Source organism: Agelaius tricolor, unplaced genomic scaffold (genome assembly GCF_023055355.1).
Source record: "Agelaius tricolor isolate 1412-34295 unplaced genomic scaffold, bAgeTri1.0.p SCAF_16, whole genome shotgun sequence".
Classification (NCBI taxonomy): domain Eukaryota; kingdom Metazoa; phylum Chordata; class Aves; order Passeriformes; family Icteridae; genus Agelaius; species Agelaius tricolor.
The window spans coordinates 685,016-708,525 of NW_027269276.1; the positions used below are offsets into that span (position 1 = coordinate 685,016).

At 48.6% G+C, this 23,510-nt stretch overlaps 1 protein-coding gene across 1 annotated transcript in view; it reads left to right on the forward strand.

Annotated features, from left to right (window-relative positions):
• The window catches only part of CTDSPL2 (CTD small phosphatase like 2), a 29,613-nt gene that overhangs the window by 3,739 nt on the left and 2,364 nt on the right, over positions 1–23,510 (forward strand). The window contains exons 2-12 of the mRNA XM_071441087.1: positions 12,571–12,779; positions 14,259–14,397; positions 15,902–16,051; positions 16,510–16,722; positions 17,875–17,953; positions 18,217–18,328; positions 19,171–19,257; positions 20,394–20,456; positions 21,087–21,166; positions 23,027–23,153; positions 23,368–23,463. Of these exons, the coding sequence (XP_071297188.1) occupies positions 12,588–12,779; positions 14,259–14,397; positions 15,902–16,051; positions 16,510–16,722; positions 17,875–17,953; positions 18,217–18,328; positions 19,171–19,257; positions 20,394–20,456; positions 21,087–21,166; positions 23,027–23,153; positions 23,368–23,463 (1,338 nt within the window). The 5' untranslated portion in view covers positions 12,571–12,587. The remainder of the gene's footprint in view (positions 1–12,570; positions 12,780–14,258; positions 14,398–15,901; positions 16,052–16,509; positions 16,723–17,874; positions 17,954–18,216; positions 18,329–19,170; positions 19,258–20,393; positions 20,457–21,086; positions 21,167–23,026; positions 23,154–23,367; positions 23,464–23,510) is intronic.

Here is a 23,510-nt window from a genome sequence, read left to right on the forward strand (position 1 = left end):
CCCAGGCAGGATGTGGCAGTGCCAGCCCTACAGGGCTCCATCCCTGGGGAATTCCCTGGAGTGCCACGGAGCTGCAGTGGGGTGCAGCTCTGATTGCTTCAGAGAAGCTCACATACACCAGGGTGCTTGAAAGCCTATCTAACATGTTGTTTACATGTTGAGATGCCTAGATGGCCATTATTTAGTGTTTTAGAAAAATAAATATTTGACATTCACAGATGAAGACATTTTCAATAGCACTTGAAAAATTAAGTGGGAAATCATCCACATCTAAAGCAATCAGCTCGGGGTTGGGTCGGAGCTTCCCAGTTGGCAGTCCTAACTTTTTCTAAATAAATTACTTCCCAATCAGATCAGTTTCAGTAATTACTTTGATTAAGGTGCTCTTAACTTCTCAAATGATAAGTTCTCTCATCATATCCTGTGATCCAAGGAAAACCCTTGTCAGGACAATCTGCTGTAAGAAAACGGGAGTTGAGCAGAGCCTGCAGTGCACTCCCACCTCTGCCAGCACTGGGGATCTGTGCGGGATCTGAGGAGGCACAGCCTTTGCTGCCTCAGTTTCCCTGTCTGAGGGGGCAGTGTTTTGGTAATGTGTGGCCAAGCCCAGGGGAAGGAGTTGTGCAGCTGCTGGTGGACAGGATTAATGCAGCAGCACATTGATCTCTGCTCTGTTGGGACATGCAAAATACAGCTCCCCACGGGAGGCGTTTTCAGAGTCCAGCCCCATCAGCCGGATTTCTGTGCATCCTGCTAAAAACAACCCTAAAGCCAACATTTAGGAAGTGCCTGTGCTGCATTAGGTCCAGCAAGGATCCACTGCCCACCAAGTGATGCTTCTGCTGGAGTTACATAGAAAAGAGATGATGGAAATAGAATTTATCCCTAACAGTCCTAACCTGTCTGAATTCAGGGTTCAGTTTTGGTGGGTGAGGAGTCTAGTTAGGATGCATGAAACACCTCTACTTCTGTGCCCACAGTATTTAGTGTGGCAGTATAATTTTAAACATAATGCTGTCATGAAAATAAGTTTAACTAAAAGGAGCTGTTAACTCCAAGGCATCTGGAAAATAAACTATGGATACTTACTTAAGTATGGATACTTACTTAAAGGAGCATAGTTACAAAAAATACATCCTGCTAGTCATTGCCAATGTTCCAGGTGTAAGCAGGAGAAAAGAATCTAGGACTCTAAAGCGTTTGGTTTAGACCTTACCTGTAAATTAATTACCTTATATGTATAAACAAGAGTGTTGTTAGCAGCAGAAGAGGGCCAGGCAGCTGATGCTGCAGGGCTCATTAGCATCCTCAAAGCCTCCCAGGGAAGGGAGGGATCCTGTCCTTATTTAGGCTGTGTTTGGGAATAGCTAATTTAAGTTAATAAAGTAGCAGGAACTCTGATCAAATCAGAGCAGTTGTTCTGAGCAGTTTGGCCTGTGCTGCACCAATTCAGTCTAAATCATAACTCAGTTTACCCTAGGCCATTCTAACCCACGACTGCTTTGATTTACCCTGTACTTTAGGAGGTGCTAATTAGTGGAAGGGAGGTAATTCAATCTAAGGCTGAGGCTGTACCACAAGGGCTTCCCCGGCCCCACAGCAGCAGCCTGGTTGGTGGGGAGCCCCACACGGGCTCCTGGGCTGCCGTGCCCTCCGGGAGCCTCTCAGCCTGGCTGGGGAGAAGCAGCATTCCCCCTTCCCTTCCCTCTTCCCACAGCTGGCACTGCCTGCGAAGGCTGCTGGCTTAGACCCAGCCTAGCACAGGTTTCCTTAGGCTGGGCAGAGCTCTGGGGGCTGTGTGTGCTGTGCTCAGCACGGAGGGGCTGGGGCAGAGCCCGACGCTCTGTGTGTGTGTTTCTGAGCCCGTGCTGGGGTTGCACTCCTCCTGCTGGAGCTGCCTGCAGGCTTGCCCTCCTCTGGTTCCCATCCAGGCACTGCTGTGTGTGCGCTGCTGCTCCAGGAAGGAGGGGGTCCCCTGCTCCAGGTGACAGCTGGGACTGCCCTGTGCCCTTGCTTCTCCTCCACTTCCCTTCCAGAGGATGTAACAGCACCGCTCCTTGTTCCTCCCCATCCTGGAGGCTTCTCTCATTTTACCATCCCAGGGGAGCTCATTTAGGGGCAGGAGGCTTCTGTTTCTCTGGAGCAGTGCTCTGGGCTGCAGGGTGGTGCCTGGTACCCAGTTCCAGTCCATCACCTGGCAGGGCAATCCTACAGGTGAGGGCTGAGTGCTGGTGTGGGCTGTGGGAGCAGCTGGGAAGGCAGGGGCGATGGTCAGGGGTTCAGAAAGGAAAACAGACAGGAATGCACAGCTCCTGTGAGCTTTGTGGGCAGCAGGTCTGGCCTGGGGCTTGCCAAAGCAAGGCAGAGTGTGAACTGCAGGTTTACCGTTTGTTTTCAGAGGGGGAAAACAGTGTGCAAAAAGTAAAGGAAGTGTTTAATAAATAGCAGGAATATTTACAAGAATGTTCAAGGTACTTGCAGGCATTGTGAATGTGGGATTTAACTACAGTATATTTGATTGAGTTACCTACCTCAGTTTGTCTGACACCTTGAGCTCGTGTCAAGACCAAGCAGTTGTAGTTAAATCAATTTAAATACAATTGGAAAAGCTTGTTTATTTTGCTTATCAGGCCAGAAATTACAAAGATTACAAGAGAAAATAAAGTTAGTGTAATCTTGATGCTTTTATGATCTTAAAGATTTGGAAGAAACTTTTGAGGACTTCATTGCAGCTAAAATAATATTCCTAAACAACTGTAATTTCTGGGTTTAGAGTCTTTTACTTTTGTGTTGCTTCGGGACTAGGAAGCTCATTGGTACTTTTAAGAGAAAGGTTTTTGGGAGCTCAGTTGGAAAAAGGGGCTACAGAGATTCAGGTGAAGAGGTGTCAGACTTAATTGTTAGGTGTAATTACCCTGTTGGACTCATTTGAAGATAATTCTCTTTTGATAGTAGATTGGTTTATTATATACCTGAAAAGGTTTGATAATGTTCCGTCTCAAAGATTAATAGTTAATATGGAAATATCCTAAGTCAATTAGCAGAGTACTGCAGGAGCAGGCAGAGGATGCCACCCTGCTGGTGAGGTGCTGTGTTCAAGCCCTGGGGAAAGCAGGGAGGGACACACCGGGGTGGAAAGGCTGTGACAGAGGGTTCAAAGCCCCCCTCAGCACCCGCAGGCTGGAGGCACAGCGTTCCATGTGTCAGAGTGGGGTTGAGGTGCTGCTCGCTCCCTGCGGCTGCACGGACACTCCTGCCCTGCTCCTGCGCTGGGCTCTGCCCGTTTGAAATCAGGGGGGTGGGCTTTGCTTGCCCTCTGTGCTCAGAGACAATTAACAGCACTAATTTCTGATTTGTAACATACGTGATACTGAAAGGATGAAGCAAGGAATTTTTTCCTACTTCAATGTGCCAGTTTTTAAATATTCCAGAGGTGGGATAAGCAAGGAAGCAAGGTGGAATGTGCCTGTGTGTAAGGACTGAGCCACGGCCATCTTTGGCTTACCTGGGGTGCTTGAAGGATCTGGCTTACCTACTCAGGTTTGAATTTTCAGAAACCTTGTAGGAACTGAGTATATTTAAAATTTCTGTTCTTCTGTGACATTGGGTTGATGCTGGTCTGTGGACTCTGCATTTCCCAGGGAGGACTGACAGACACACAGACACTTGCAATTGGATAAGCCCCATTTTCTCTAGGAAGAGCTGATCAGTGTTTCTGTGCTGAAGGACAGAGCCCATCAAAGAGTGCAGTGAGCAAAAGAAACCCATGCTAGAACCGTCCTTTTCCCTGCCAGGAGTTCCATGTTTTATTCCCGTGTGGAAACACTCCAGCCTGAAGACATGGCTGGCTGGAGGGTCAGGACAAAGGAGCTGCAGGGGCTGGAAGGGGTGAAGGGAAAGGAGGAATGGGAATTAGGAAGCATTCCTTTCACCTCCAGTAAAAGGTTTCTACTCTCCCACAGTTTTGCTGAGTTGTCTCTTCAGCCCTGCTGGTGAGAAGTGATGTGTGCTCTGTCATAAACTGCACGGCACAGCGGTGGCAGCTAACTTGTTTCAAGCATTTCTTTGGTATTTAAGGTAACTTGTTACTTAAGTTAAGGAAATTTGTTACTTAAGTTAACTCAGGTTTCCTCCGTATCTGGAAGATTTTCCCAAAGTCTAATGTAGCTGCTTTGCAATGTGATAAATTAACCACTTGTGCTGCTTTGGAATGTGCCTTGGTGCTTTCTCCATGGTAGGGATTTCTGACCAGAGGCCAGGCTCACTCCTGCTACTGGGGAATGGCTGGAAACAAATCCAATGACTGTGGAAGCTCCCAGGTGGTACCAGCACTTCTCGTTCCTGCTGATTTCTCTGGTCCAGGGTCCCTCAGTACGGATTTTCAGCGGCTCTGTGGCGATCCGGGCACTCACCCACAGGTTTCCACCACGAGTCTGGTCCAGGAGCAGGACCCCTCTTTTCCCCAGCTCCAGAGCCCCACAGACAGAACTCCACAAAGCAGGGCACGAGCCAGACCCCTTCTCCTCGCTCAGCAGAGCAACCCCTGGCTGCTTGCAGAGCCAGATCTGCCACCGCACAGCCAGAAAGTTCTTGTTTCATTGCATGTTGTGCATTTCAGAGTGACAGAGATGCATTAGACCAACCTGGAGGTGATTATCTTGTGAAAGAAATAAGTGAAATTCAGGGTGAAATCAACTGGAAACATTGCAGCGTGGATGCAGGGCAGTTTCACCCTCCAGAATTTCTGTTGTCATTGGTAGCTTGTGCTTATTATACTTTGTATTATTGGAATATTGAGCAGAAACTTCCTATAACTTTCCATTGAGTAAGCAACAAAGCTTGTTGTTATTTTTTCTTTTTTTTTTTTTCTTGTGGATTTTTTACCCAAAGTAAAACAGGGAGTAAAAAAAGAGAATGAAATAAAATGTACAAAATAGCTTCATTGTGACGGAATCAGACAGGTCCCTGAAATTCATTTCAGGCAAGTTTTTGGGACTGGATACGTTTCGAGTTCATCATGTCTCAATATTATGTTTTAAGGGTAAAAACATAGTATCACTCACAAGTGAGTACAGCTGTTATACTTTTAGAACTTATTTTCATGTCAGTTTTAACTCAGGTACAGGCACAAATTAATCTCAGATTTGCAATTTTGTGAGAATGAAGTTTTCCATGCAGGAAAGAAGCCAGGATGGGCTATGAAAGAGTCAGTATTAATTCAGCATGTATTCATAAGGGAAAATGATTCGTTTAAATTTTGTCTGGACACTGAGTAATACGAATCCTGATTGTGCTGGAATTTTCCCCGTTTTAACAACAGAGTTGGTTGATTTTTTTATTGTAAATCAGGGAAGCCAGGTGTGAGGAGAGCATGAAAGCAGCCCCGTGCAAAGGGGAGAGCAGAGTTTAACCTCTTGTGAAAGGCTCTGAAGGGATGCAGTGTACCAAGGAAGGTGTTTGCCAGGGCAGTGAGAATCATATTATCATTTAAAGAGTCTTTATCCTGCAATAAAAATAGTCTGCTATTTTTGAGGCCGAAGGAGCAGCCAGAACCCTTATCTATCCCTTTGAAAGACAGCAGCCTGACAAGGTCCTGTGGGATACGGGATTGTGGCTGCGATCCCCCGGGAGGATTCAGGTGGAGTGGAGCAGGATTAGGTTTTCTGAAGTGAAGCAAAAGGCAGCTCTGCTGCTGTGCAGACCGTGCAGAAATTCCTACATTCTCCTCACAAACACAGGAGCTACTCCACGGCTTCCATAGTCAAACCCAGACGTACTCAGGCTTATTAATCTGCTGTTTCTGCTGTTTTTTAATGAAAAAGATAACTGGTATGGGCAAGCTGAACAATTAGCCCAAGTAACTCCTCGGGATTGTTTTGTGCTCAGACCACATCCCGGAAGGTCTGTTCAGGAAGTGTTTGCAACCTGTCCATGCCACGGCTTCTAACAGAGGGACTTGACTTCCATAAATAGGCTCCAGTGTGCCTGGCAGTGTGGATTAAATGTCCAGAGAGCCTGAGGACAGCTGGTCCCTCCCAGAATCCCAACAGGAGCAGTGCTGGATCTGTGGAATCTGTTCCTGCTCGTCTGCAACTCCAGCTCTGCAAACTTTCCTCTCCTGACCTCTCAGGAGCCCCACAAGATCTGGAGGTGGCTGATGTGAAATTGTCATCTTGGCAGCACCAGAGGTTGGAAATAGGCCCTTCTTTCTGCAGCAGGTTTTGGGGTTTGCTCTGAGGTTTGCTGTCCCGTGCTTACCCCAGTTCTCCAAGTTTCCTCCTTGCTTAGTGTGACACAAACTGGAAAGCCTGAATTAATTACCAGCGTGTACCCTCAGTGCAAAGAGAAAAATATCTTGGCTGGGAGGGAATAAACTTTCAGTTCCAAATGCATTTGGTATAATCAAAACAAAGCCTCACTAGCAAAGCAATGGCAAAACAGAAATATGATGGCTAGAGCAGAAAAAGAAAGGAACAGAAGATCTATTTTCTGTTGAGGCCGGTTCTAAAAAGCTGCCATCCTTCTTTGGCAAATCCTTCTAAGGATGGGCTTGTTTTAGGGGCAATACTCAGACTTTGGGAGAGTAGAAGTGAGCACAAGGTAGGTGTCCTGAGGGATCAGGGTTCGAACAGGGCGACTGAAGAGCAAGGATTTCAAGCAGCATTTTGTTTCAGATGGAAATGATTTGGTGCCCTGGAAGGTGGGGAGGAGCAGAAAATGGGCTTTCAGTGAAACAGGGAGAATTTAGAGGTGCCTTTGATAGCTGGAATTACTTACTGTTGTTTTGATGGAACTTGTGATGGCTTTATACATTTATCCAGATTTCTTAACCCAGCACCAACATTTGAATAGTATGTATTGGGTGATTTGCTCTTTTAATAAATCAGTGCCTTTTTATTTTGCTTTCACCTATCCCAGACTAGCATCACTTCCAGACTGCTTTGAGTCAGGCTTTCCTGGTTTATTGCTCTCTCAGTGCTGCAGTGGCAGAAAAACACACCTAAAGATTGGAGAAGAGTGACAAGTAGTGCAGTGCATTGGAAAACATGAAATACATCTGCTGGAGTGACATGAAATGGCTGTGATTTTCTAGGGAAGGAGAGTAAGTTGGTTAAAAAAGGCCAAGAGTTGTTGAAGGGGAAGAGTCTCAACATCTTGAGCTAACAAGGAGTATTTCCTTGAGGTGTGAGAAGGGCTTTGGGACCTGTCTGGGTGCAGGTTTACCTGCCCATCCTCGCCCTTGGCTTTGGGGGGCACAGCACGGTTCAGCCCACGCTGCTGTGTCCCCAGAGCCCTGCCAGCTGTGCAGATACCACAACAATGACATAATATTAACAACAGAACCTTCCCCTGTGGCTCAGGGCTGTGCCCAGCTCGGGCTCTGGCTTTCCTGAAAGCATCCCCAGCCCCGTGGGGATGGATCCCAGCCAGCCAGGAGCACATCCTCTCCTTGGGCTGCTCCTCACCCTGAAACCTGGGTCACCTCACAGCCGTGAAACACCTGACAAAACAAAACACCTCTGCCATGACTTGTCTGAAAGGAGACTGAGCAAAAGATCTGCTGCTGGTTGCTGTGCCCGTGGCTCTGCCTGCTGATCCCGCAGATCAGAAGGAAGCACACGCATCCCAGCAGGGAGGTGTGTGTCAGCTGGGCTGGCAGGGGACAGGGACACCGAGCCTGCACTCCCTCAGTTCAAACCCCTCACTTGGCACAGCTGTTAAATGTGGGGACAGGTCACAGCTTTGTGCAGTTGGTCACGTCTCCCTCTCTGTTTGCACCATGCGTTGATGCTCTTGCTCAGAATTTTAAAATTGTTTAAAGATTTACTTTCTTGGCTTTGTGTAAAAAATGTTTCAAGAAAAAAACGCAGATAAAGAAATAGAAGTTTTTCACCTCCTGTGTTGCTGTCACCAAAGTCACACTCTGGACATGCTCAGGTTGTCTGAATGCTCTGGAGCTGCTTGGGTGGTGTGGAGGCTTGGGATAGATTGATATCTGTGGTGGCAGCTCAGTGTTATTCCTGAGTGCCAAACTGAATGGAGAAATTGTTCAACAACAGAGTTTGGAATTTTCTTGTCACTTATCTCTGCCTATTGTTCTTCACCATTGTTCTTTTACCATCCTCAACCTTTTCCTGTATCAGAAAGCCCTAAACCCTGTAATTAGATGTGCCTCACCTAATTTTCCTTTTAATAGTTTGGGGGAAAGCAGAGAAAACAGCAGTGTCATACGTGGTGGGAAATAAACCATCCCCAAGTGCAGATTCCGTGGAGGTGTGCTCTCAGTTTGAAATATGAGTCATTCACAGGAATTTCTTTCCTGTAAGTACAGTGTACCTGGGCCATGGAATAACAACAGTGTTCTCAAGGTAGGGAGCCTGACACTTGGTGTGTGTGAACTCAGGAAAATGGAATTTATTGCGGCCATAGCTCCTTCAGCTGCTGCTTTTAAACAGCTCCTACATTTTATTTTCCTGTCCCACAAATTATTGAGTGGATATTCCTTTTAGTCCTTCTTTTTCCATGTAATTCTCTCTTGAAGAACAAGGTTTTTCCCCTCACTCTTTCTGGGTTTATTGTAAGTGTAGAAGTCATTGAAGAGAGAAGGGGCTTTGGGAGCTGATTTCCTGAGCAAACTCCCTGGCACAGTGGAGGTGGCAGTGCCAGCCCAGGTCAGGTCCTTGGTCACCCGTCAGGGATGGCACGTGCTGGGGAAATCCAAATCCTGCAGCTCTGAGGAAGGAAATTCTCCTACATGTTTAGACTTGATTATTTTGACTGCATTAAGTTTTGTAGCCTGGTTCAGGAAAGAACCACGACTATAATTCAGTAAATACTCTCCTCCCGTCTGGATCCAGTGCTAGAAAAGCAAACTCCTGTCTCTGAGAGGATTGTAGGTACCTGTTGCTAAGTCCATTAGAGATATTTATAACCCCAGGCTTGATACCCAGCATGTGCAGTGAGCCAAAGGAGTCCCTGGCAGGGCTGCACTGAGGAGCTGAGCATTTCCCTGCTGCATAAATGTGTCCTCACTATTGACAAGTATTTACTTGATTCATCTTTTGTCCCACTGATACTTGTTTCAGTTCTAGAAAAGTCAGGCAAGCAAAGTCAGGCTTATACTATAGCAAATTGGAAGTGATATTTTCATTCCCACATTGGAATTTCACTAGTGTCTGTCTCCTTTCCATGTTTTACAGTTTTAATTCCTTTTTACACGCATTTGTTTTGTGTGGTCAGCACAGCCCAGGGCAGTGCCCGTGCCCTGAGGTGGCACTGCTGGGGCACCTCCAGTGCTGGGGGCAGCTCTGAGCCCCTCCCAAAAAGAGAGCCCTGGAGTGTGTGCAGGGCAGGGAATGGAGCTGGGGAAGGGGCTCAGCCTGGAGCAAAGGAGGCTCAGGGGGCCCTTGTGGCTCTGCACAGCTCCTACCAGGAGGGCACAGCCGGGGGCGTTGGGCTGGGAACAGGAACGGGAGAAAAGGGAACGGCCTCAGGCTGGGCCAGGGCAGGCTCAGGGTGGATATTAAGAAAAATTCCTCCACTGGGAGTTCTGCAGCCCTGGCACAGCTGCCAGGCCGTGGTGGAGTGAGTCCCCAATGTGGAGGGGTTCAGCAGCCCTGTGGATGTGGCACTGGGGACACGGGCCATGGTGGCCCTGCAGTGCTGGGGGCCGTTGGGCCAGGTGTTCTCAGTGGTCTTGTCCAGCTCAGTGGCTCCATGACATCACTGGCAGGTCACAGAGCTGGCTCTGTTCCATGTGCCCTGCCCCACGCACACGGCCCGGCTCACTGCAGGCTCAGGGCTGCAGCACAGTGAGTGCTCTGGCCAAGGAGCCTCCCGGGGCTCCCTGCTGCTGCCCTTGGGCTCTGACCTGGCCAGCATCCCCGGGGTTTTGGGATGTCCAGCTGTGTCACAGACACTCCCTTGCGTTGCTCAGATGCTCACTGGTTCTCCTTATAGGCTGATTGGATGGTGTAAAAATGAAGGAATTTCCCCTTTTATCTCGATGAGCTGCTCAGGTCTCTGAGGAGGAGACAGGATCTGAAGTAAGTGTGGGAAAGAAATGAGGAGGGAACTGGAGCAAGGCCACTGAGGTGTTGGAGCATGTCCAGACAAGGGCAGCAGAGGTGGGGAAGGGTCTGAAACATGAATCCTGTGAGGAGCTTCTGAGGGAGCTGGGAAAGGGCTCAGCCTGGAGAAAAAGAGGCTCAGGGGGACCTTGTGGCTGTGCACAGCTCCTGACAGGAGGGGACAGCTGGGGGGGTCAGGCTGGGAACAGGGACAGGAGGAGAGGGAACTGGGCCAAGGGAGGCTCAGGGTGCATATTGGGGAAAATTTCTTCATGGAAAGGGCTGTCCAGCCGTGGCACAGCTGCCCAGGGCAGCATTGGGGACCCTGCTGCTGGAGAGATTTAACAGCCCTGTGGACGTGGCCCCTAGGTCAGTGGTGGCCCTGCAGTGTGGGGACACTTGGACTGAGCTGGCCACTGATGGAAGTGCTGAGCACGGACCTGTGGAAAATGAGCCCCGTGTTTGCTGGCAGTTGCAGTGAATATTCCATTAGCAGTTCTGTGTAACACCGTGTTTCACCCTTGGCAGTACCCACAGAGCCCTTTCCTTGCTAAGCCTGACAGCAGTGTCAGTGCTTGGGTCACTCCTCATTAACTGCAGCCCCTTTGTGTGAGACTGAGACTTACCTGGGAACAAACACTGCTGTGTAACAGGTTTTCAAAAACATTATCAGTGTTTCCCTGTCTGTGACTCATCCCAGTGCCACCATTGCCTTTTCCTAAGCAACATACCTGTTGTGACATTACCTATATGTTAAATGTTGCAGATTGTTTATTCTGTCTCTGCAGCAATCAGATCCACACTGAATGGACTCCAGAAAGGCAGGCGCTGATTCCTGCAATGATAAGCATACAGGTTTCTTTAAAAACCTGGGTTTTGTCAGGATTTCAGCTAGGAAAGGCAAATTACTTTATTTCCAGTATTTCTGTGCATTGCACCTCAGATGGATTTCTTGCTACTTCGTTTTTCTTTGAAGGAGGAGTCCCCTTCAAACCAGCGCAGCTCCAGGCAGCTGCAGAGGGCACGTCCCCAGCCCAGAGAGCGGTGACATTGAAGCTTGGTGTGACACTACCAGCACCCACTTGGAGGCTGGAGATAAATGGGATGCATTCCCTGGAATGGCCTTTTACTGTGCTTTAACAGATACTGCCCTTGCATGGGTGTTCCCAAGGTCTGGTGTGGTTCCCAGACTCAGCTGTATTGGAGCTCAGCTTGGGTTCCTTTGCAGAGCTGCCCTGTACTCACCCACTCCAAGTGCACATGCTCATGATTCCTTCTGTGAGCACTCGGCAGGAATTTGCATTTATGCCTCATCCCAAGTTTAATGTGGAGACTTGCAGTGAAGGATTTTGAGGAACAGGGAGAGGAAGGAACTTCCTGGGTCACAGAGTCCAGTCATTTGGGGCTGGAGACAACAGGCACCCTACAATCAATGCTTTCATCAGAGCAGGTGACACCCAGCTGGTTGACAAGGTGTCATTGTTCTCAGGTTGGACTCCATGACCTGAGAGGTCCTTTCCACCCTAGACAGCTCTGTCATTCTGAGCAGGTCAGGGTTTTCTGCCTGTCCCAGCTGTACCAGGGCTGTGCCAGGCTCAGTGCTGGATCCATGGATGTGCTGGGTGCTGTACCAGGGCTGTGCCAGGCTCAGTGCTGTACCCATGGATGTGCTGGGTGCTGTACCAGGGCTGTGCCAGGCTCAGTGCTGGATCCATGGATGTGCTGGGTGCTGTACCAGGGCTGTGCCAGGCTCAGTGCTGTGCTGGGTGCTGTACCAGGGCTGTACCAGGCTCAGTGCTGTACCCATGGATGTGCTGGGTGCTGTACCAGGGCTGTGCCAGGCTCAGTGCGGGATCCATGGATGTGCTGGGTGCTGTACCAGGGCTGTGCCAGGCTCAGTGCTGTACCCATGGATGTGCTGGGTGCTGTACCAGGGCTGTGCCAGGCTCAGTGCTGTACCCATGGATGTGCTGGGTGCTGTTCCAGGGCTGTGCCAGGCTCAGTGCTGTACCCATGGATGTGCTGGGTGCTGTACCAGGGCTGTGCCAGGCTCAGTGCTGTGCTGGGTGCTGTACCAGGGCTGTGCCAGGCTCAGTGCTGTACCCATGGATGTGCTGGGTGCTGTACCAGGGCTGTGCCTGGCTCAGTGCTGGATCCATGGATGTACTGGGTGCTGTACCAGGGCTGTGCCTGGGTCAGTGCTGTACCCATGGATGTTCTGGGTGCTGTTCCAGGGCTGTGCCAGGCTCAGTGCTGTGCTGGGTGCTGTACCAGGGCTGTGCCAGGCTCAGTGCTGTACCCATGGATGTGCTGGGTGCTGTACCCATGGCAGATTCCAGTTTGTCCCCCTGGCAGCGTGGTGCCCTCGCTGGGCACACAGCTCTGTGCTGGGGCACACCGGGGGCTCAGCACCACCAGCCTCACGTCACCCTGAGATTCGGGAGCTGCAGGTTTACCACGTTTCCTCAGTGCGGGGTTTTTTCCCTTTTTCCCCCTGCAGCTTTCCATGTGGTACCCATGAAGATGAGGCTGAGGACACGGAAAGCTTCCCAGCAGTCCAACCAGCTCCACACGCAGCGGGCGCTGCGGGCCAAGCGGAAACACTCGGAGGTGGAGGAGCCCTTGGCCGGCGGCGGGGGAAAACCACCCAAAAATGAGACAGGCCTCTTGTCTTCGATCAAAAAGTTCATTAAAGGAAGCACACCCAAGGTACGCCGCCTGCAGGCCCCTGCTTTGCTTTCATAATCACTTCAAGTTTGATTGAAAACCAGCTCTGTTAAGAATTAATCGTGTGGTGGAAGCAAAATGTAAAGAGTTGGAAGGCAGCAGGTGCCTGTGAGTTGTGTCAGGTAAAGCTGACTTTGAAACCCTCAAGAGTCAGTTGTAGGTGTATTTAACAGTCCAATAAATCACCAGGCTTTATTGCCTGGTGTTTCTTTGTAAAAATGTCAAATAAATTCAGTACATTCTTAATTTCTACTTTAAGGATTCCTTGGATCCAAATTCAAGGAATTACCCGTACTAGCAACTTAGAAAAGCCAGTCTGTAAGCATTAATTTTTTTACTATTTCTGGCAGTTTTATTCAAAATTGTTCAGGAGTCATTTAATCAATGAAGGTCAAACCTCACAAATCCAAGTGCCATGGAATTGATGCAGCTGCTCAGGGATTCCTGCAGTGAGCACTTCCCTGCTTGGAGCATCACATCCAGGTTTTGTTGGGGAAAACCACAAAATCTCACATCTTGGTGCAGCTAGAAAGCTGAGCTTTACTGATCTGCACATGGGAGCACCTGTTGCATGTGCTGCATGGATATTTGAGGCTGAAAAATATATATACACAAACACACACATATATATAAATTAAAAATATAAATATAAATATATAAAAACTTTTATAGGCTGAATGTAACCTTGCAATTACTTCAAAAACTGGCTTTTTTTCTCTAGATGGAGGCCAGTTAAAAACCCCACATCATCCATCCCAGCCGTTCAGATACTGCCATTATGTAACTGCAGATTCGAAAGAAGAGTATCCAGGAAGTCAGAACTAATTTACAATGTATCCCAGATCAGCTCTGTGATAAATAAAAATCTGATAAAATTTCAACATTTTATCGACTTGTCGTAGGTGTTTTGGGGGAAAAGGGTAAGAAACCTGCCATAAACGTGTGCCTGCACATACAGCCATGCACAGAAGATGGGCAGAACTGTTTGGTTCTGTCTCATTCCCATGAGTGCTGCAGTCACTTATTCCCAGGTAAGGAGAATCCTTGGACTTTTCACAGCTCAGTTTTGCCCTGTACTGATATGGATTGTCACATTGGATATTGTTGGGCAGTGCACCTGTTGTGTGTTTAGCAGACAGAGAAATCAAGTTTCAGGTAATTTTAGTGGCTTTGTCTCTGCATTTCCCAGCCTCTGCAGCACTGGAATATTTAGCTTGGCTGTAAGGACAATTTTTCTACTATAGCAGCTCCATGTACAGTTTTCATTCCCCATACTTTGACTTAGTTTAAACTCATGTAAGATCCCAGCTGGCCAGACCCTTGTTGCACGTTCTGCACCTGGAAGTGGAGCAGTAAAGGGATCTTTGGTGAACTTTCTCCAGGAGATGACATTCTCTGGTCTGTCCCATGGAAAACAGCGCTGCTCAGCACGTTTGTTTTCCCCCTCTTTTGTATTTTAAGGAAGAAAGAGAAAATCCCCCCAAGAGGAGTCGGATTGAGCGGGATATCGATAACAACTTGATCACCTCCACGCCCCAGACAGGAGAGAAGCCCAACAAACAGCTCTCACGTGTGCGGCGGAAAAGTCAGCTCAATGGAGGTGGGTGAATGGCACACTGCGGGGCAGGGCACTGTGGGGCAGGGCAGGGCACTGTGGGGCAGGGCTGGGCACTGTGGGGCAGGGAAGGGCACTGTGGGGCAGGGCAGGGCACTGTGGGGCAGGGAAGGGCACTGTGGGGCAGGGCAGGGCACTGTGGGGCAGGGCAGGGCACTGTGGGACACTGTGGGGCAGGGCAGGGCACTGTGGGGCAGGGTAGGGCACTGTGGGGCAGGGCAGGGCACTGTGGGGCAGGGCTGGGCACTGTGGGGCAGGGCACTGTGGGACAGGGTAGGGCACTGTGGGGCAGGGCTGGGCACTGTGGGGCAGGGCAGGGCACTGTGGGGCAGGGCTGGGCACTGTGGGGCACTGCAGGGCAGGGCAGCTCTGCCCCTCCAGCTGGGCACTGACCCAGGGCTGTGGGCACACTGGGCACTGCAGGGCAGCTCTGCCCCTCCAGCTGGGCACTGACCCAGGGCCGTGGGCACACCGGGCACTGCAGGGCAGCTCTGCCCCTCCAGCTGGGCACTGACCCAGGGCCATGGGCACACTGGGCACACTGGGCACACCGGGCACTGCAGGGCAGCTCTGCCCCTCCAGCTGTGCACTGACCCGGGGCCCTGCTGCAGTGGGGAGGTTTCTGCAGCTCTGGCTGCCTGCAGGGAGAGCCCGGCTGAGCTGGTCACAGCCAAACACGATTTCCAGGGGTGAGCAGCACTTCCATCCCCCCAGACACTCCCACTGTGTCTCTGTGAGTACAGTTTGGATCAGCAGCTACTGCTTTGGAACTAATTTAACTTTTTTTTTTTAATTTTAATTATTATTCTGAAAGTCCCATAATAATTTGATTTAGCTCTTCTCCCGTTTTCTCACAAATAAGAGGGAAACGTGACCTCCCAGCTCCTGACTTTTGTGGAAGTAAGCAGGTGTCATTAGATACTGAGAGCTCTTGTCAAACACAGGCAGGTTGCTGTCAGAGTTGTGAGATGGGGATTTGAGTTGTGGCATGAGAGATCACCCTTGTTACGTGTCAGATCTGGAACGTGGATGTTCATTTAATTGTGTCCTGTGTTATCTGTGATCACAACTGACAATTCCTTCCCTTCCAAGTTGTGGCTGTGCCTCTGTGTGTGTGTGGAGTGGAACAAACTCCAAACTCGGGCTGTGGAGCAGCTGGAGGCTCAGCCAGGGAGTTCTGACCCTTTCTCGTGCCTCCCTCTAGTGGAGTCCTGGCACTGGCAGCTCCGGGGCTGCCTCCACCGAATCCCTGCCAGCATTTCCACCTCTGCTGCTGGTGTGAGCAGGGGCTGCTGCCCCATCCAGAGAGAAGCTTCTGAGCGTGTTGAGAATGGACATTTTGGGTTTGTGCTGGTAGAGAGTTGCTGACTCTCATGGACCCAGCTGAGCCATGAACAAGAGTACACCCTTAGAGTGCAAAGGCTGACCAGAAAGGAACACCTGAAGCCCAGCTGGGTGGTGTTAAAACTTGTATTTTTTTGTTTTCCAGAAGCTGGAAGTTATGAGATGACGAACCAACACGTAAAGCAAAATGGAAAATTGGAAGATAACCCCACCACAGGCAGTCCCCCACGAACAACGTTACTGGGAACCATATTTTCTCCTGTTTTCAATTTTTTTTCACCAGCAAATAAAAATGGTGAGTATTATTTAAAAAGCCAATAGTCTTAAAGCTGAGAGTGATAGAGTTTTGTGTAAAATAGCTGCTTTGAGTGACAGTACACTTTTCATTCTGGCTTACAAACCAAGGGTTACTGCTGCCAGGCAAAAAGGCTCCTTCATTCTTGGATGGGTTGATGGTTAATAGGAGAAGCTTACAAACATTAGAACATTTCTTTCGTGGGTGTATTTAGTGGTGCACCTTTCATTAAAAAAGAAAAGGAGAGGAAAAACAAAGGGATTACATTCCTTGTCCCAGACATGTTTTAAAGTCATCGTCATGGTCTTCATTTGGGTTCTTGTTTTTGTGGTGTGAATCTGTGCAGGTATCTTTAATTATTCTGAGACTTGGTGTGTGTGTGTGTGTGGTTTGTAGTGAGTGTGAGTGCTGTGCTGGGAGCCCAGCCTGAGGGTAAGGGTGTTTGAAATGTGCCTCAGGAACGTCGGGCTCCGACTCGCCGGGCCAGGCAGTGGAGGCTGAGGAGATCGTGAAGCAGCTGGACATGGAGCAGGTGGACGAGATCACCACGAGCACGGCCACCTCCACCAACGGCGCCGCCTTCCCTGCACCGCCCGGCCAGGGCAGGGCCCTCAACAACGGCCTGGGGGAGCCCGAGGAGCCGGGGGACCGCGACCTGCCCCCGCTCACCGGTAAGGGACGGGACAGGGGGGACACACACGGTGAGCCTGGGGGGGACACGGTGAGCCTGGGGACACACACACGGTGAGCCTGGGGGGGACACGGTGAGCCTGGGGGGGACACACCCACGGTGAGCCTGGGGGGACACACACACGGTGAGCCTGGGGGGACACACACACGGTGAGCCTGGGGGGACACACACACGGTGAGCCTGGGGGGACACACACACGGTGAGCCTGGGGACACACACACGGTGAGCCTGGGGACACACACACGGTGAGCCTGGGGGACACACACACAGTGAGCCTGGGGGGACACGCACGGTGAGCCTGGGGGGGACACACACACACGGTGAGCCTGGGGACACACACACAGTGAGCCTGGGGGGACACACATGGTGAGCCTGGGGGGACACACAGTGATCCTGGGGTACAGTGCCTCAGCAGGGACTCCTGTCCCACTTACTCCCTGTCCTGGGGTAAGGGACAGGGACAGGGGGCTGTGCCACAGGACAGGGAAGGGCTAATCCCAGGGAATCCAGCACCTTGGCAGGGGCTGCTGTCCCACCTTCCCTTGGGCTGTGCAAACAGTGTCAATACTGATTTTTGTGGTTGGCAGGCAGATCTGGTTTAGGCACCAAAGACAGTTTTGGCAGGACTTAGCTGTTCCTGCTGTAACTCAGGTGGCCTCATAACTCTTCTTCCCATGGAAACAGAGATTCCAGAGGAAGGGATTTACTATTACCACTGAACTTGCACACTCTGGGCTTGCTGATCTCCAGAGATGTTGGCTACATTTTGATGTCTTGTATTAGAAGCATGTGGTAAATGAGAAACACACAGATCTTTCATTCGTTTTCCATATTTTCTTCAGAAGACAACATCTTTTTTTGACAAAAGTTCAGCTTCTGTGTGCATGGGCAGCATCAAATCCTGAGCTAAGCCCTCCCCAGACCCTCCAAGCTGTGGTGGACGAGCAGCTTTGCATTAGGGGTGAATGTGACCCCAGAGCAGGGGAGCTGGGGCTGGAGGGAGAGTTTGTCACTGGTTCCCTCCCCACGAGTCTCGAGTGCAAATTGTCACTCTGAAGAACTGCACTAATAAGACCAGCTCTTGTGGTTTTTTGTTTTATTTTTTGTTTTGGTCATTTTCGTTGAATTTCAGCACCAGTATCTCCAGACAGTGGCTACTCATCAGCTCATGCAGAAGCCACCTATGAAGAGGACTGGGAAGTCTTTGATCCGTAAGTGCCAGTGTTTCTGCTGGAAATAGTAAATTAATCATTTGGGGTATTGAATTAAGATACTTCTATTTAAATTGGATAATTTTCATGTTATGATCATGAACTCCAAAAGCTCTGAGCTTAAAAAAAATGTGTATGCTCATGTGGGGTTTATTTCAATTTAAAATACTTCTGGTGCCTTAAATATTTGAAATATTAAGTTAGGCTACAACATTGCAGTTCAATAATGTACATTTTTACAGCAAAATCTGTTTTCTTTTCAGATACTATTTCATCAAACATGTCCCCCCACTAACAGAAGAGCAGCTGAACAGAAAGCCAGCTCTCCCACTGAAAACCAGAAGCACACCAGAGTTCTCATTAGTTCTAGACTTGGTAAATACCTTTATAAACACAAAACAGAGCAGGGGAGTGGGGCATTTCCCTTATTTTGTTCATTGTGGAAATCAGTTATGCTTGCTTTAAACAAAGACTGCTGAATGTTGCATAATTTTAGTTAAAAATAGTTGAAGAAGAATTAATTGTGGTAGGAATAGAATGTGAGCTGCATTTGTCAAATACTTACATCCTGCTTTTTTAAAAAAGAAAAGCATTACAGTTTTAACATCTCAAACATTTATCTGTCCTCACAAAGCTTCCCTAAATCCAGGAGGGGAAAAATGAGGTGGAATAAATAGCAGAATTCAGTTACGAGTGTCTTTCATCAAGATTGATGAAAAATTAAACTTTTGCTTTTTAGAACATTCTTAAAGGGCACAAATCCACTTTTTGAAATGCTCTATAAGATACATTTTTCTTTATGAGGGTTTGTTTCAGTGTCTCTGTTTTGAAGGTTGTTTCAGACCCTGTTAATGGTGGTGTGTTTGTTTGAGCAGCACCAGCTGGGCCATCCCTGTGATCATAGGGATGGGTGGATTATTCACACTGAAAGATAGAGCCTGGAACTGAATGAGAGAAGAGCCTACAAACTAAAATACCTCTCTATAACTACACCCCCAGCATACAGTTTTACTGAAAATTTTAAAAGATTACAAGAATAATGAAATGTTAATTCATCCTAAGAATTTTCTTCAATCTTGACAGCACTTGCACAAAAGTACAGTTTCCATTCTAAATAAACCTGCTTTAAAATGAAGAAAAAATGCAGAAAACTACTTGTATTTTCCACATTGTTTTTTCACACTCTTTTCTTTCTTTTATGTAACTTTTTCCTCCAGGATGAAACATTAGTGCACTGTAGTCTAAATGAATTAGAAGATGCTGCACTCACTTTTCCAGTTCTTTTTCAAGATGTCATTTACCAGGTAAATAGCGAAACACAAACTTTATGATTTTGTTTTGTGGGATCCCTTGCTGTGTGCAGTTGTTCCCAGCTTGTTTGAAGAGGGAGGAGCAGCAGCCTGGCGTTTGCACCTGCCTGGTGATGAACTGCAGGTGTCAGGTCTGGCAGGAAATTCTGTATTCACTGAAGCTGTTCCCCTTCCAGCTCCTCCCCATGAACCCAAATTCTCTGTTGGAGTCAGAGGGAGGCTGAACCCTCCTGGCTGGGGCCTCTTGTGACTCCACAGTTCCTTACAGGGCATGGCTTCTCTGTGTGTGCAGTTCTGTGCTGCTGGTGGTTGAGTTTGTGGAATTATAGACACAGCTGAAGCCTTTTTGTAAATCAGTCTGGCATCCCCAGCCTCAGGTAGTTGTTGGTGGTTGTTCAGAGGAGGATTTATTTACTGTGTCCAGGGCCTGAACTGGTGCTGCCCTGCTGGTCAGAGCTGACTCAGGGTGTTTGGTCAAAGCAACCAGTTTCATGTTTAACATAGAGATTGTCCAATGTCTGTACTTTATTCATTTTTTTCCTAATTCCATCCAATTTTCCATCAGAATGTTCAGGCTGATGTCAGTGTGTTACTGCTCCCTCTGAGCTGCTCAGCCTGGGCATTGGTGGCCCTGGGGTGCTGTTACACAGGAACCTGATCCTTGCTGTTTGTTTGTTTGTTTGTTTGTTTGTTTGCTTGTGGTGCTGACCCTGGTGGGAGGGTGGAAGCTGCCCCTGTTGCTGAACCCCTCTGTGTGTGATGCTCACCTGGGGGAGGCTGGAATCTCCCCGTTGCTGAACCCCTCTCTGTGTGTGGTACTGGGGGATGCTGGAATCTCCCCTGTTGCTGAACCCCTCTCTGTGTGTGATGCTCACCTGGGGATGCTGGAATCTCCCCTGTTGCTGAACCCCTCTCTGTGGTGCTGGGGATGCTGGGATCTCCCCTGTTGCTGAACCCCTCTCTCTGGTGCTGGGGATGCTGGAATCTCCCCTTTGCTGAACCCCTCTCTGTGTGTGATGCTCACCTGGGGATGCTGGAATCTCCCCTGTTGCTGAACCCCTCTCTGTGTGTGATGCTCACCTGGGGGATGCTGGAATCTCCCCCTTTGCTGAACCCCCCTCTCTGTGCAGGTCTATGTCCGGCTAAGGCCGTTCTTCCGAGAGTTCCTGGAGCGCATGTCTCAGATCTACGAGGTAAGGCTGGCACACTCCACTCTCCCTTTGGCACTTTCCAACTGTCAAGCCCTTTTTCCTCACACTAAACACCAATTTATCAGATTAAAACTCTTTTCTAACCCAAAAGTAAAACAACTAAAAACATTTTTAAAACTTTTATTCTATTCTCAATCTCATATAAAAAGTAAAGTAGTACCAATGTTATAATTCGCACCATTACAATCACAAACCAACTATTTCCTAATTACAATACACTATAAACATTTCTTAACCTGTCAACTTTACCCACACCATGCTATAAATACCTTAGAAGCAATAATCTAAAATTACCCATCATAAATCTTACTACAATACATCTTTCATAATTCTATTTCTCCAAAATATCTAATCTTATTTACAAAACCACCTTTTAAAACTTATTTCTATTTCCATTTCTCTCTCAACAATATCTATCCTATTCCATAACATTTCTAAGTCAGTATTTCTTATCTCAAAGTTTACATACAAATACACGCTATAAGAACATTCTATCAAACTTTAAAATTTTTCTACAAATTCATTTCCCCCAACCAGCTTTGAATTTCATTTTGAATTGGTATCCACTTCCTTGTACCTCCAGTGGTGACTTTTTTCCCCTCCAATCCCCAGATTATTCTGTTTACTGCTTCTAAGAAGGTGTATGCAGACAAGTTGTTGAACATCCTGGACCCCAAAAAGCAGCTGGTCAGGTAAAACCAGAATAATGTCGTGAGCAAACTGAGTCCTGTGCCTGCTCGTCTCCCTGACTGATTCCTTGGGGTTTGCCTGGGCTGAGAGAGGGAGAAAAATAGACTGAAGTGATGGGATTGGTGCCTTGTGATAAAATAACCCCAGGCCAAAACCTGTCCCTGTTAGGTCTCTGTTAGGCTGGCTCATGGGAAATGTCCTCTTGGGGATCAAAAATGTGCTCTGGAATACCCACTGCAAATAAAGGAAATTAAATGAGTGCCTGATTACTTTTCAACTTAATAACTTGAGTTATTTATTATAAATTGTGATTTGTATAGCTTTTACAATCAGCATCCTTTTAATTCTCATTCAGTCACAAAATCATTTGTCCGTTGGTTTTGTATTGGAGCTGGTTTGGCTTTTCATTTCTCAGTACTGAGCTTTGTTGGGAAGTGTTGGCTTTTCCAGTTCCTTAGGGCAGAAGGGAATTCCAGGGGTGAGATTCTGTCTCTCTCACCTGGCAGGGGGACTGTACCTGGCAATGCTGGATCCAAACTGATTCCTGCTCAGGGCTTTCCCTGTGTGGGGTGTCCAGGCCAGGGAAGCCCTCCCTGGTGGGGACACCCCAGAGGATGGTGCCCAGTAGGGCATGGCACTCCAGGACAGTGCGTGGGGCTGTGTCCAGGTGTGGCTGTGTCCAGGTGTGGCTGTGTCCAGGTGTCACACACACCTTGCTGCAGGCAGGACAGGCTGTGTGGCTGTGTCCCTGTGTGGCTGTGTCCAGGTGTGGCTGTGTCCAGGTGTGGCTGTGTCCATGTGGGGCTGTGTCCATGTGTGGCTGTGTCCAGGTGTCACACCTTGCTGCAGACACCTGATCCAGCCTGCAGGGCTCTGATGCTCCTGGCACAGGGCAGAGCCAGTGGCACAAGCAGCAGCAGGGAGCCTGCAGAGGTGTTCCTGTGCTGCCTGGCTCTGGCTGGGGCTGCTGGGGCTGGGCTCACTGGGCTCTGCCACCAGCCCCAGTGCCTGCCAGGCCCCACACGTGTGACTCACACTCTATATATAAATGCAGCAGCTCGCTTCCCTCCATGGCAACGTGGGCAGCTCAGCTCCTGCATGGAATTAGGCACACTGTGCAGCTCCTGAGCACTCATTTAAATATACAGGCAGCCTGAAGGGGCTGCTCTGCAGTGGGGCTGGGCAGCACCAAATCTGCCTACTTTGCAATTTATGGTTCTGTGGATATGCCATGGGATGGGAGTTTTATTCCTGCTGGGTTCTCAATCAGAGTCCTCTTAGTCAATCCGTCCATTCCTTCTGTCATGAATTACACAGGAGCAGGCTGATGGCAAAGGAAGGAGGTGGTGATGGGATGTTTTGGCCCCAAGGTTTTGGTTTTTTTTGAGGTGTAATAACTGAAATAGGTTAATTGCCAGCAGAGGTGCAACAGGGAAGGAAACATTCCTTGTGACACTTTGTGTTCTGTGAGGTGGCACAGGGAGGCTCTGTTCTGAGAGGGCTGGGACAGAATAAAGGGATCATAAACCCCAATAAACTGGCTCTGTGGAGCACCACCTCTGTGGAGCTTGGCAGATCCTTGGGGTGTTCTTGGGTCCTTTCGTTGGCATGTCTGGGAACGGGGTCAGAAAGAAGAGCCTGAATAAATACAAACACCCACCCCAGAACTGGGTTAGTGCAAAATCAAATAACTGGGAATTTTACCAGTAAAAAGCTCTAAAGAGAACAGAAAAGGGGAACAATTCTCTAACAGGAGATGGGAAGAGAAAACAACTGGATAATGCTTGGCAAAGCTGTGTGTTCTGGGTGCACTGTGGATGTAGTCCTTGGCCTCATTGATGAGTATTTTCCTTTAACGACAGGCATCGACTCTTCCGTGAGCATTGTGTGTGTGTACAAGGGAATTACATCAAGGATTTGAACATCCTGGGCAGAGACCTCTCCAAAACCATCATCATTGACAATTCACCGCAAGCCTTTGCTTACCAGGTGAGGGGCTGGGGCAGGGGACACCTCAGGGGGACAGGGAAATGTAAGTCTGGGGCTCGGTATTGAAGTCTGCAAACCAAACTGTGGGGAAAACACTCAGGAATCTGTAACTTGGAAACATTTTTCCCCCAAATGCTATTTCACAAGTCTTATTTGTAGATAAATTAAATATAAATTGTGTGTTGATGAATTTTTTTTTGTATTTTAACTTCAGCTTTCCAATGGAATTCCTATAGAAAGCTGGTTCATGGATAAAAATGATAATGAACTCCTAAAGTTGATTCCATTTCTGGAGAAACTAGTAGAGCTGGTAAGTGTTTGCTTTCTTGGCTTTTCCCAGAACTGTCAGAGAGTTCC